This window comes from Microtus pennsylvanicus, chromosome 2 (genome assembly GCF_037038515.1).
Source record: "Microtus pennsylvanicus isolate mMicPen1 chromosome 2, mMicPen1.hap1, whole genome shotgun sequence".
Taxonomy (NCBI): domain Eukaryota; kingdom Metazoa; phylum Chordata; class Mammalia; order Rodentia; family Cricetidae; genus Microtus; species Microtus pennsylvanicus.
Window position 1 is genome coordinate 97,428,486 of NC_134580.1, and position 13,014 is coordinate 97,441,499.

The following is a 13,014-nucleotide window of genomic DNA, read 5'->3' on the forward strand; positions in this document are numbered from 1 at the left end:
GAACGCACTGTGTTGGCCAGGATGTCCTCAAATTCAGAGAGATCCACCTGCCTCTGTCTCTTCTGTGCGGGTACCACATCTGGCTATCTGACCGTATATTTAAACTTGCATTTGATTCCGATTATTTAAACTGGTTCTGATACTGAACCATTTCTGCTATCTGTGTTTTGTTTGTTGCTGCTTTATTAAGTCAGGGTATCACTATGTGGCCAGACTGGCCTCCAAAACTCCTTCTCCCCACCTCTGGTTTTAGAGACAATCTCAGGTCTGACAAATGCTAGGCAAATGCTGTGCCACTGAACCACACTACCAATCTCTTTTTTTTCTTTCTTTTTCCTCCTCCTCCTCCTCCTTCTTTTTTAAATTTGAGACCAGATTTCAAGTTGCCCAAGCTAGCTTCACTCTGTAGCACAGGCAGCCCTTGAACTTGTGATACTTCTGAATCCCACTCTGTCAACAGCTGGGATTGCATGTTTTTGCCTTAAAGCCAAACTCTGGTCTCTCTGACCTTCTGCTTTGGCCTCCCAAATGCTGGGATTACAGATATGCCTGACTCCAAATGTATTCACATACATATACAGTATCTCACAATTTAAAGATAAACACAGGGTTAAAGATCAATAGATAACTCGAGTTAAGGACTTTTGGAGGACTGACCTGCATATTTCCACTATCATCAAACATTTTGGAGCCAGGCAGTAATGATACATGCCTTTAATCCTAGCACTTGGAAGACAAAGGTAGGTGGATCTCTGTGAATTTGAGACCAACCTGGTCCACAGAGCAAGTTCCAGGATAGTCAGGACTACATAGCGAAACCTGGTCTCAAACAACTCCAAAAGCAAAACAAACAAACAAATCATTGTGACTGCATGGACCCTGAACATAACAAAGTCAGTAACGTGCTTGCCATTCAATAACAATGTATGTTAGACACCAGAACGCATGTAAAACTGTACACAGTAGCATGTGTCTGCAATCTCAACCCTCCTGCCAGCAGAAGGGCTGTGGAGACAGGAGAGACCCTGCCTCAAACAAGGAAGACAGCAAGGACATACACACTTGGTTGTCCTTAGACCTTCACATTCACAAGTTTTGGCCACAGGAACTAAGAACTAATATTTTAGTTAGCATACAAAACGATGGGTTTTATTAAGACACTTTTGTACTTGTATACAATTGTACTTTATTCACATTCTAGCTTCCATTGTCCTTTCTTGTACTCACTTTCCCCTAAATTGGGGATTTTTTTTAATAATCATCATCATCTATAGAAAAGTTGGTACAAAGTTCTGAATAAACTTTTTTTTTCAAGACAGGGTTTTGTAGACGGAAGTTTCTGTCCTGCCCATTCTGCAGCCGTTCAATCCCAAAGAAACACACAGAGGCTTATATTAATTATAAAGGGTTTGGCCTATTAGCTCAGGCTTATTATTAACTAGCTTTTACAACTTAAATTAACCCACAATTCTTGTCTATGCTTAGCATGTGGCTTGGAACCTTTTCTCAGTGAGGCATTCTCATCTTGCTTCCTCTGCATCTGGCTTGTGACTGACTCTCTGCCTTTCCTCTTCCCAGAATTCTCTTAGACTGGTTGGACTGCCTTTACTTCCTGCCTGGCTACTGACCAATTAGCATTTTATTAAATTAACACACGTGACAAATCTTTACAGTGTACAAGAGCAGTACCGCACAGCTGAAGTCTGGATGCTGCAGAGCCAGGTACATGGGGGCTTTCAGATAAAGATCAGGTGGAAGAGCATCCAGAAACCAAGGCACGCACACAAAGCTGCAAAAGCTGTGAATATACTGTGAGTGTTCAGGCGTCTGTACTGGCCTGCTCTTGGGGTCCTCACAGGATCCGTCCTCAGCTGTAGCCACTAAGAGCACCTCCTGTGCACATTCGCTAAATTCACTTTTAAAAAGTGGGCCTTAGCCGGGCGGTGGTGGCACACGCCTTTAATCCCAGCACTCGGGAGGCAGAGGCAGGTGGATCTCTGTGAGTTCGAGACCAGCCTGGTCTACAAGAGCTAGTTCCAGGACAGGCTCCAAAACCACAGAGAAACCCTGTCTCGAAAAACCAAAATAAATAAATAAATAAAAATAAAATAAAAAGTGGGCCTTGCCCACCTCCAGTTTCTCTCTCTCTCTCTCTCTCTCTCTCTCTCTCTCTCTCTCTCTCTCTCTCTTCCACCACTCTTGTCCCCAGGCACCAGTCTCTACCACTCTCTCTGCCCTCCTCGCTTCTCTTCCAATAAACCTCCCACACGAGCCCTGTTGCATGGCGTGACTTCTCTTCTCTTCATGGAGATTTTTAAATTACAACACGTGCAGTGTTTGATAAACAGTATTTTAGTACAAACCACGTGCTCAAGACAAGATCTTCATATGTGTGGCAACATGCGAGTGATCTGAAGTGCAAAACAGATTTCACAAGTAACCTTTTATGTGTGTGTGTGTGTGTGCGTGCGCGCGCGCGCGCGCGCGCGTTGGTATTTTCTGTGCATGTGTGTCTGTGTGAAGGTATCAGATTCTTTGGAACTGGAGTTATAGATAATTGTGAGATGCCATGTGGGTGCTGGGAATCAAACCTGGGTCCTCTAGAAGAGCAGCCAGTGCTCTTAATGCCTGAGGCATCTCATTTCTCCAGCCCCCTCACAAATAGTCTGGACGGAAGAAATCCTAGTGGTTTTCACGTACAAGGGTCATTATCATTCCTGCATTCTAAATGGGAGGAGGAAACTCTTATTAGCATAAAATACTGTGAGCCAGGCGGTGGTGGTGCACGCCTTAATCCCAGCTCTTGGGAGGCAGAGGCAGGTGGATCTCTGTGAGTTCGGGGCCAGCCTGGTCTACAAGAGCTAGTTCCAGGACAGGCTCGAAAGCTACAGAGAAACCCTGTCTCAAAAAACTAAACTAAAATAAAATAAAAGAAAAAAGAATAAAATACTGTAAAAGGAATGAATCTGGAAGAAAAATTGACACACATAAAAAATAAATAAATAAAGCCTGGGCATCACGGTACACACCTTTAATTCCAGGATTCAGGAAGCTGAGGCAGGAGGATATATGTGAGTTTGAGGCCAGCCTGTTCTACAGAGAAAGTTCCAGGACAGCCAGGGTTACACAGAGAAAACCTGTCTGGAAAACAACAACAAACAAACAAATAAAAAGTAAGATAAAAAATAAAAATGAGGGCTGGAGAGATGGCTCAGAGGTTAAGAGCATTGCCTGTCCTTCCAAAGGTCCTGAGTTCAATTCCCAGCAACCACATGGTGGCTCACAACCATCTGTAATGAGATCTGGTGCCCTCTTCTGGCCAGAATATTGTATACATAATAAATAAATAAATATATTAAAAAATAAAAATAAATAAAAATGAACAAGAATTGTCGCATAGTGATTGTGCATATTTATGGGATGCAGTGTAACACAAGACCCTATTTCAAAAATTGAATGAGGACCAGTGAGATGGTGGTTCAGCGGTCAGGATGCTGGCACTGAGGGTGACCACCTGAGTTCCCCTGAGTCTGATTCCTGGAAAGCACACAGTGGCGAGAACTGACAGAACCGACTCCTGAAAGGTGTGTCAGATGTATAAGCTTTGTCTGTGCCCTCCTAGGGCTAGGCATGGTGGCTCATACCTGGGCAAAAGCAGGGGAACTCAACCCACGTTCAAGGCCAGCCTGGCTTACGTCTTGAGACTCAAGAAGACAAAGGAAGGGAGCAACACAGAGGTGGGAGAGGAGAGTGGGACTCAGGCAGCTTCAGCACCCTGTGCTCCGCCGCTGCAGAAGCAATCCGTAAACACTGACGGGGAGGGGGGCGGGGGTGGTCGGGGAAAGAGGACAGGGAGCGCAGGCCGGGAATTCATTTCCTCCTGGATATTAAAGATGTTATCAGGCAGGAGGAAGCCTGCCTGGGCAGCCGGCGCTGGGATGAGCTGCTGCAGACTGGGCTCTATCTCCAGGCGCATCTACACACCAGTTCTGCGAACGTAATAAAGCGAGTCCGGGCACCATTCTAGGTCTCCTTCCACCCCTCCACAGCCCAGCCAAGAAAGGCAAACAGCAGATCCCACGCTCCTGCCCAGCCCAGAACATCCGCTTCATCTGACTCTGCCCAAAAAGTGACACTGTAGCCTTACCTAGGTTCTAACTTCTAAGGTTCTCACACACACACACACACACATACACACACGCACACGCACACGCACACGCACATAAAAAGGTTATGGTGGGGCTGGAGAGCTGACTCAGTTAAGTGTCTTTTGTGCAAGCACGAGGACCTGAATCTGGATCCCCTGCACCCAAGCAAAAGCCAGGCAAGGTGACCTAGAACTGATGTTGGGGAGGATGGGGTGGAAAGGCAGATCCCTGGAGTCACTGGCTAGTCGGATAGGGTGGACAGACTGGGACGGTAGCCCATGGGTAAAGAGTGCCTGCGGTACAGTCATGAGGAGGGGTGTTTGGATGCCAGAACATCTCCCCTGACAAGCCAGCATCCCAAGCACACCTATAGCCCCAGATACCCAGCATCGGCCTCTAGCCTCTAAACACGTGTGTAAACACACACACACACACACACCATATTCTTATTTTTAGGCCTCACCTGAGCTCCTTAGGTAGCCCTGAGTTTCATCCCCAGCATAACTGAGCCATCTGTAGTGGCTCACTCAGGATTTGGGAGCCTGAGGCAGAGGATTGCTGAGACTTCAAAGCCAGCCTGACTACATAATGAGCTTCAGGCCTTCCTAAGTTACAAAGTGAGACCTTGCCAAAAAGAAAAGAAAAAAGAAAAAGGAAGCATCTATAAGTCCCCGTACCCACCCCACCTCACCCAGTTCCCTTCTCTCTCTCAGCTCAGAGGCAATGGCCCCCTGGAAGAAGTATACTTAACTCTCTTGTCTGTTCTCTCTCTCTCTCTCTCTCTCTCTCTCTCTCTCTCTCTCTCTCTCTCAATTTGAGCACATATTTGGGGAAAATAAAAGGAATTCCACTATGGAAGCAGCACTGAAGGACCCTTTCAAGCCAGACTCTTCGGACTCATAACTATATAATCTTAGCACCAGAGGCTGAGACAGGAAGATTACAAGGTCTGGAACATTTTAGGGCTACCTAGGGGGATGGCCTGTATGGAGAAAGAGAGGGGAGAGAGGAGGAGAAAAAGGGATAAAGGGATGGAGGATTGGGAGGGGGTAGATGGTGGGAGTGGGGACCAGGGAAGGAGGAGGCTTTCTAAATAAACTCAGGATACCATTAAGGGCTCAGGATTTAGGCACATCTCAGGCGTCTGCTTAAGAACGTGAACCCCGCCCTCCGACTGCGGGCCTCTGAGACATCCAGATAATTATAGAGTGCCCAGAGATTCCAGATATTTATCAGGAGGCAGCTGGACTCCTGCTTCAGGGATAGTGCCACTGGTTCTGTGGGTCAGGAGGTCGGCGGCAAACAACTTTTGTATTCTTTCTCCGCTGCAGGAGTAGTTTCTCTTAAATACTTGCTAATTTACCTATCTATTTATCTTCTGTCCTGCTATTTTTAAGATAGAATCTCACTTTGTAGCCTAGGCTGACCTTGAACTCAAAGTGACCCTCTTGCTAAGTGCTGAGAAGATAAACAATTTCAGTTATGGCTACAATTTGGCTGAGTGTACCTCAAATGTTTATGTGTCACTGACTTGATCTAGAGGGTGGCATTGCTGGGAAGTGGCGACACTTTAGAAGGTGAGGCCTAGGGAAGGTCTCTAGTCACTGGGGACAAGCCCTTGCGGAAACCAGGCGGCCCCAGTCTCAGTCTGTCTCCTGCTGCCTGGATTCGGAGCACTTCATCCTGCCCATAGGCTCCTGCCGAGCTTCCTCAGTCCTCACCTGATGCTGGGGCAGGACTCCATTACACCTGTCAAAGTGACCTCCCTAGTTAGTTAGGCTCTGTGTGTGTGTGTGTGTGTGTGTGTGTGCATTCGTGGGGCCAAAGGAGGGCGCTGAGTGTCCTCTATTGTGGGTCACCTGTTTCTTTGAACCAGTCTCTCCCTGAACTTGGAGCTCACATTTTCTCATCTAAACTGGAAGCCAGCAAAGACCAGTGTCCTCCTGCCTCTGCCTTCCATGAAACTGGATTGCAGGCAGTGGTAGAAACATCTAGCTCCTTCCTTACAAAGGCTCTGGGATCCAAACTAAGGGTCTCATGATTACACCGCAGCCTCATGCCCTTCATTGCTAGGCTGGGTTTTTTGTTTTGTTTTGGTGTGTGTGTGTGTGTGTGTGTGTGTGTGTGTGTGTTTGGAGACATTCTTTCTATGTAGTCCAGGCTAGCCTCCATTCCCAATGTCGCAGGTGCTGCACTATGCTAACAGGAAGCTGACTAATACGATGATCTTGTAATGGGTGAAGGCATTTTTCTCACCATGAGCCTCACTTTCCCTACTTGCTTTGGAGCACTAACTCAGAGCCTACCTAAACCTATGTCTCCCAAATTGCAGTTCCCAAGACTCCCAAATAACGCTCCTTTATGTTTGCACTTTCTAAGCTTAAAGTGACATTTTGTCTGTCTCAAATCACAAAACAAAATACTGTTTAGCTTTACACATCTCTGAGCTTTCCATAAATGTTCAGTTTTTAGACAGGTTCTCACTGTGAAGCCCAGGCTGTACTCCAACGCTCCCATGCAAGCATTGATTGGACTGATTAGCTTCTGAGATGAGATCTAGATTGCCCTCAGATGCCATCTCGGACTCAGCCTGCCGAGTTGGGGATCATAGGGGATCATCACCCCAGCTCTAAGGTTTATCTAGGGAGGTTTGGCTTTGTCACAAGGGGTGGAATTTGATTGTATCAGTCACAGTCTGTGATCTCAACGGAAGTGTTTTCTGCTGTCAGGCTGTCCCAACCCTCAACACTTTAGCCAACTCTGGTTTTTACAGCCTTTTCTTCCCATTCAGTTTTTTTTGGGGGGGGGGGGAATGGGAGGAGAGAAAAGGCTTTCTTTTAAGGTTTATTTTTATGTATATGTGAGTGTACAGGTGCCTGTGGAGGCCAGAAGAGGACATTGGCTCTCCTGGATCTGGACTTACAGGCAGTTGTGAGGCACTTGATAGGGGTCCTGGGACCTGAACTAGAGTCCCCTGGCAAAGCAGCAAGTGTTCGTGACTTCTGAGCCCTCTCTCTAGTCCCGTGAGGCAGAGGGCCTTTTTTGAGACAATATTTCACATTGCACCACAGGCTGGTCTTGAACTTGAAGCAATCCTGTGTCCTGAGTACACTAGGCTTAGGGATGGGAGCCACTATGCCTCCCCCCGCCTCCCGCCCCCCGTGGAATCTCACTATGTCGCCCGGTTAGTATTTCACTTCCAATTGTCTTTGCTTCTCCTGCTTCGGTCTCTGAAGTAGCTGGAACCACAGCTGTGGGCCACACGCCTGCCAATCTTAATTTTTTTTTTCTTTTCTTTCTTAGCTTTACGGTAGTATCTGGTGGCTTAAAATGGACGTTTAGGGGCCATCAAGATGGCTGAGTGGGTAAGGCACTCGCTGGCAAGCCTGACAACCTGAGTTGGATCCCTGGGACCCACAGCGTGGGAGGGAAGGGAGAACCAGTTCCTGAAAATTGTCTTCTGACCTTGCTGAGTGGGCCGTGACGGTACGTGAACACACAGACACACACCTACATCGCGCTTCTCGGACTCCTAAAGGTTTGGGGGTGTGGCGCTAAGCTTATTGGTCGGTTCCATTTCTTCTTTCGCGGAGTGCCTAGTCACGGCAGTGCCCGCCTTGTTAATGTAGGTTTGTTTGCTCTTGTTTATTTTTGCTTATTTGGTTTTGGTTTGTGGTTTTTGAGACAAATTACACACACACACACACCCCAGTTTCCTTCCTGTTGCTGATAAAATACTCTGACAAACACAACTTAGGGTACAAAGATTCTAGCTCAACAGTTCACCAAGGCGGGGTGTCAAGTCTGCCTGCCTTGTGTGGGGTCAAACTCATTGAACCACTGGGCCGACTTAGCTCCCTGTAGGAGTTCTTTATAGGTTTTCCCCTCCCAGTACTGGGGGTTAGCTCTAAACACGGATGTACTTTATTTCTCTGGCTAAATCGTTGGGGTGAGAGAGCTGGTCCCAAGCAGGAAGGGACGATATAAATAAATCAGACCAGTTAGGTAAGAAGTGCAGGTTTCCAGGCCGTGGGCAAGGGTGTTCCAGGGTGGCTTGCTCTGCTCTGCTTTTTAGGGAATCAATCACAACGTGTCAATTGAAGAATGTTGAACTGTCAGCTTCTGGTGCATCTAGATGAGGGCGTGGAACAGCTGGCTGTGAACTCGCCGCCCTCCATAGGGTATCAGGTTCAGGGATCGATGTTTCCCTGCCCCAGGTGCTACCCTGTGATTTGCGCGTGTTCCCGAGGCTCCCCGCAGGAGGACCGGATTCCGCGCCTAAGGGACTGGCGGGCTGGCAACGAGTCAAGCGCGCAGGTGCTTCGCAGATTTAATGTGCAAGGCTGAAGGCGTGCAAGGACCCTCAGTCACACTGAAAATGCCAGTGCCCAGCACGCTGGACGGCGCAGGGACCTGACACTGACACTCTCGTCTAGCCTAGCCTCGTGCACTTAAAGTTCTCCGGGGACGCGTCCTGGTGAAGGCACGCAGTCCCCACGTCCCTTTGGCTGCAGCCAGGTCCACAGTGCAGTTTTCGCCCTGCAACGCTGTAGGGTCAGGCGGGAAGCAGCAGGCGGGAAGCAATAGGACTTTGGAGCCTGGGCGTGGAGGTGTTGCAGGAAGAGGGCAAAGGGGCGAAAGGAGCCCCGGGGGCCACGGCCACAGCTGCTAGTGGAGTCCGCAGGGACACGCCCGCCTCCTGGTCTCCAGGGCGGCGGGACCGCGGCGCGCGCTCCTGATTGGCCCGCGCGGTGGCCGCACCGCCGCCAAGCGCAGTCCGCAGAGAAGAGAGTAACGGGACTGTGGTCGCGGGCCGCCCCAGCCACGCACCATGCCCTACCTGCTTATCAGCACCCAGATCCGCATGGTGAGTACTCTGCGTGGGTGACTACGACAACCACTCCGCGCGATTTTCCTGACGGTCCCCTGCAACCCGCCCGCCACACCCCCTTGGCGCGGACACCGAGAAGGGTCAGGCGGCCGGGTGGGCGGGGAGCTCCGCGGGGACACACACGACCCGTTTCGCAAGTGCTGCAGCCAGGGCCGGCACGAAGGCGAAGACCAAGCTGAGCCGCACGCACAGTGGCCGCACCTGTAGCTCCTTCAAGGAGGGGTTAATCCTGATGCACTGAGAACTGGGGCTTGAGAGGAAGGAGGGGGCTGCAAGCGGCCTGGGAAGAACACCTGACGGGAATCTGAGGTCTCCCTTCTCTAGGTGCAGTCATATCAGCTGGGAGTGGGGGGCAGGGGGCGTAGTGTACTGGATGCTTCGGAAGCCCCTTTGTAACTTTAGATACACGATGCCCCACCCCCACCCCAGCTGAACAGCAGGGCGCGCTCTCATCCTCTTCCAGAATTCCAGCAGTGGGTGCAGACCCAACTCCCGCAGGATGAAGCAGGAAGCGTGGGCTTCATGACGGGGCAGGAGAGGTCTGGACAGTGCTCAGGGCAGAGGTCTGAGAACCTGTACAGTTGTTAAAATACGGATTGCTGGGCGCTTTCCTCAGACCTTCAGAAACTCTGGAGAATGTGGGAATCCAAGCTTGGAAATGTCTCCCTCAAATAATAATTATTCTTTTAATTCTTTTCTTTTTTTTTTCACGTAGCCCAGGCTGGCCTCAAATTCGCTATGTGTTAGGGGCTGACCTTGTTTTCCGAGTACTGGGATTACAGGCATGTCCACTAGGTTTGGCTGTCTTATAGTTTTACTGCAATCAAAACATTCACTGGTAGAAAACATACGGTTTAATGTCTGTGAGGGGTTTTGGTTTTAGTATATTCAGAGCTGGGTACCATCACTAGAATCAATTTTAATATGTGTCTATGAGCTCTAGCTGCTAACTTTACGCTTGCCTGTGTGTTCTTTTGGGCCTGGCTGCTTTCCTGTCCATGTTTTCAAAGTCCGTTCATATTGTTGCATTCCTGCTGAAGAAGATTCTGTAGGAAGGCTACACCACTGTTTCTCACTTTGCAGCTATAGCCCAGGCTGGCCTCGAAGCTAGCCCACTGCCTTTTTTCCTACTAGAACTACAGGCTTGCTTTTTTTTTTTTTTGAGACAGGGTTTCTCTGTGATGGCTCTGGCTGGCCTCGAGCTCGCAGAGATCCACCTGCCTCTGCCTTCAGAGTGCTGGGATTAAAGGTGTGCGCTACCACCACCTGGCTAAGCCTTGCCACATTTTACTTCTGTGCTCCTCCACTGACCAGCATTGCAAGGCTGTTTCCAGCTTTTGGCTGTTACGGGTAGTTCTGCCAGCAGCATATATAGGATTTTGTCATTTTTGTTCTGTTTTTCATTTTGGTGGCAGTTGTAAATTGCGAAGTTTACATGCCTGTGTATAAATTTTCATGTGGACGTGTGTTTTCATTTCTTTGATTCTCCAGGTGATGTCAATACACAGGAAACATGGTTGGTGGCGTCTGGCCTGAAAGTGCTGGCAGGCAGAGTTTAGGAAGCCAGGGAGGACCCACCCTGCTCCCCTCTTAGCTTGTGCTCCTTCTCCATACCTTCAGCGCTGTTCCCAAGACCTGCCCCCTTCTGCCCAGCAGCCAGCTAAGCAGCTCCTGTGGCTTCCCTTGCAGGAGGTGGGCCCCACCATGGTGGGCGATGAGCATTCGGATCCGGAGCTGATGCAGCACCTGGGGGCCACGAAGAGACGTGTCCTGGGAAACAACTTGTGAGTAGTGGCGTCCTTCAGCGCCTTCTTTCTCCCTGGCAGTGCCTCCTCCTGCCTCCCCCTTTACACAACCAACACACCATTGCACGACAACATGCATTCATCTGTAATCCCCCACAGGGAGAGTTTCCCACAAGCCCCCAGTCTTCCTTCACAAGGCAGCTCATCTTTAGTGGAAGTCTGTGGAAGCACAGCCTGCCCTGAGTCTGGGGCTCTGGAAATGAACTCTCCCTTTCCGTGTCCTCTCTGCTCTAAACTGGATCCCATCAGCAAAGACAATAGGGCTGGCTGAGTAACAGGGTCCAGTCCCAGAAACAGAGCAGGACACCTGGGGCCTCTTTCCAGCTCTTGGCTGCCTGGCATTTGGTTATTTCCTGCAGCGTATTTTACAGCATCCCTGCCTGAATGCCACTGCTTCCCTTTCTGATTCCTTGCCCTGTGTTAGTGTCTATTTTCACAGACACCATGACCAAGGAAGCATTTAATAGGGGACTTGCTTACAGTTTTAGAGTCCATGATCATGGTGGGGAGCGTGGCAGCATGAGGCAGGTGCTGGAGCAGTAGCTGAGAGCTTTGCATCCTGATTTGCAAGCCCAGAGAAAGAGAGACAGAGACTGGGCCTGGCATGGGCTTTGGAAATGTCAAAGCCCACACCCAGGGACACACTTCCTCCAAGGCCACATCTTCCAATCCTTCTAATCCTTCTCAAGCAGTTCCACTTCCTGGTAACCAAGCATTCAAATAGATGAGCCTTTGAGGGCTCCTTTCATTCAAGCCACCACAGCAACTTATGAGAGGAAGCATTTACTTGGGGACTTGCATTGAGTGAGTGAACCCATATCCAAAATGGCAAGGAGCATGGCAGCAGGCAGACAGGAACAGTAGCTGACCCATCTGACCCACGAGCAGAAGGCAGAGAGACACTAGTCCTGAAAGGCCTCCTCCAGTGGCCCACCTCCTCCAAGACCAGTTTCCAATGCTTCCCAAAACAGGCCCACCAGCTGGAGACCAAACATTCGATGATACAAGTCTGTGGGGGCCATTCTCATTCAAACCAGCACAGCCTCCCTATTATAAAGCGGGTTCAGGGATCCTCAGAAGAATTGCCATCCCAAGTGCAAGGAGGGGAGAAAGACAGATCCCAGCCCTTGACCAAGGCAGGGAGGAGCCAATCCCATCCCTCGCCATGAGGCATTTGCTTCAAGATGCCAAGCTTGGGGGTTCGGGGCCCGTATCTGCTTCATGCTCTCTACAACTCAAGGGAAATCAAACTTTCTGTGCCAGCAAAGGGCACATGGATCCAGGTGCTAACCTTATTTGTTCTTCAGGGTTGCAAGACAGCTAGAGAGGGGCCTGAGCCCTGAAGAGGGGAGACTGCCTAGTGGGGTGCTCAGACTAACACACACAGCAGCCATAAGGCTACCATGGGGTCTGCTATTCACGGCAGCCAGAGCTAACCAGCCTGTTTTCTCACGTATCAGCACAACAGTGATAGCACCTTCATCAGACGGGGAGAATAAAGCAAAGTATGTAGCACGGGACAGAACACAGGGTGTGCACTTAGTCTCTCACCAGGCAAGTGCCCGGCAAACAGGCCTGGCTCTGGCCGGGTGCCTGCTCCGCTTCTCACCTCACTCTCCTGGTTTCTTCACAGCTATGAATACTATGTCAACGACCCTCCTCGCATAGTCCTGGACAAGCTGGAACTCAGGGGCTTCCGTGTGTTGAGCATGACAGGGGTGGGCCAGACGCTGGTGTGGTGCCTGTACAAGGAATGACCTGTGGACAGAGCACCTTCGGAGGGCCTGGCTTGTGCCCTGAGCCCCAATCCTTGCAACATTGTCTGCCTTGCCTGCCTCTTTCTAAACTGTCAGGTTCCTTGCCCAACCCTGATGGCTGCGCAGCCCAAGGAGCCTTGCTCCAGCTCCTTGGGCACAGCAGGCCTTGCCCTGGTCTTGTCAGCTCCCCCAGCTAGGGGCCTCTTGCTCTAGGCTATGTGCTGAAGGAGGCTACCCAGAGGACACTCCCTGGATCCTGCAAAGCTAGTCCAAGCCAATAAAAGGCTCTCATGAGTGGATGTTCCTTAGCTTTGTTGTGCAGTGACTCTTGAAATACAACATTCTTTACTGTCCCTTGACCTGAGTGGAGCCCTCTCAGATAAAGTCCAGCTCACGACAAAGAAAAGTAGACT

At 49.9% G+C, this 13,014-nt stretch overlaps 1 protein-coding gene across 1 annotated transcript; it reads left to right on the forward strand.

Moving 5' to 3' along the window:
* Positions 1-8,824: 8,824 nt before the first annotated feature.
* Positions 8,825-12,996, forward strand: Gchfr (GTP cyclohydrolase I feedback regulator). The gene is made up of 3 exons (XM_075961806.1): positions 8,825-9,015; positions 10,729-10,823; positions 12,478-12,996. The coding sequence occupies exons 1-3, from the start codon at positions 8,980-8,982 to the stop codon at positions 12,599-12,601; spliced, it is 255 nt and encodes an 84-aa protein (XP_075817921.1). The 5' UTR covers positions 8,825-8,979; the 3' UTR covers positions 12,602-12,996.
* Positions 12,997-13,014: the final 18 nt, after the last annotated feature.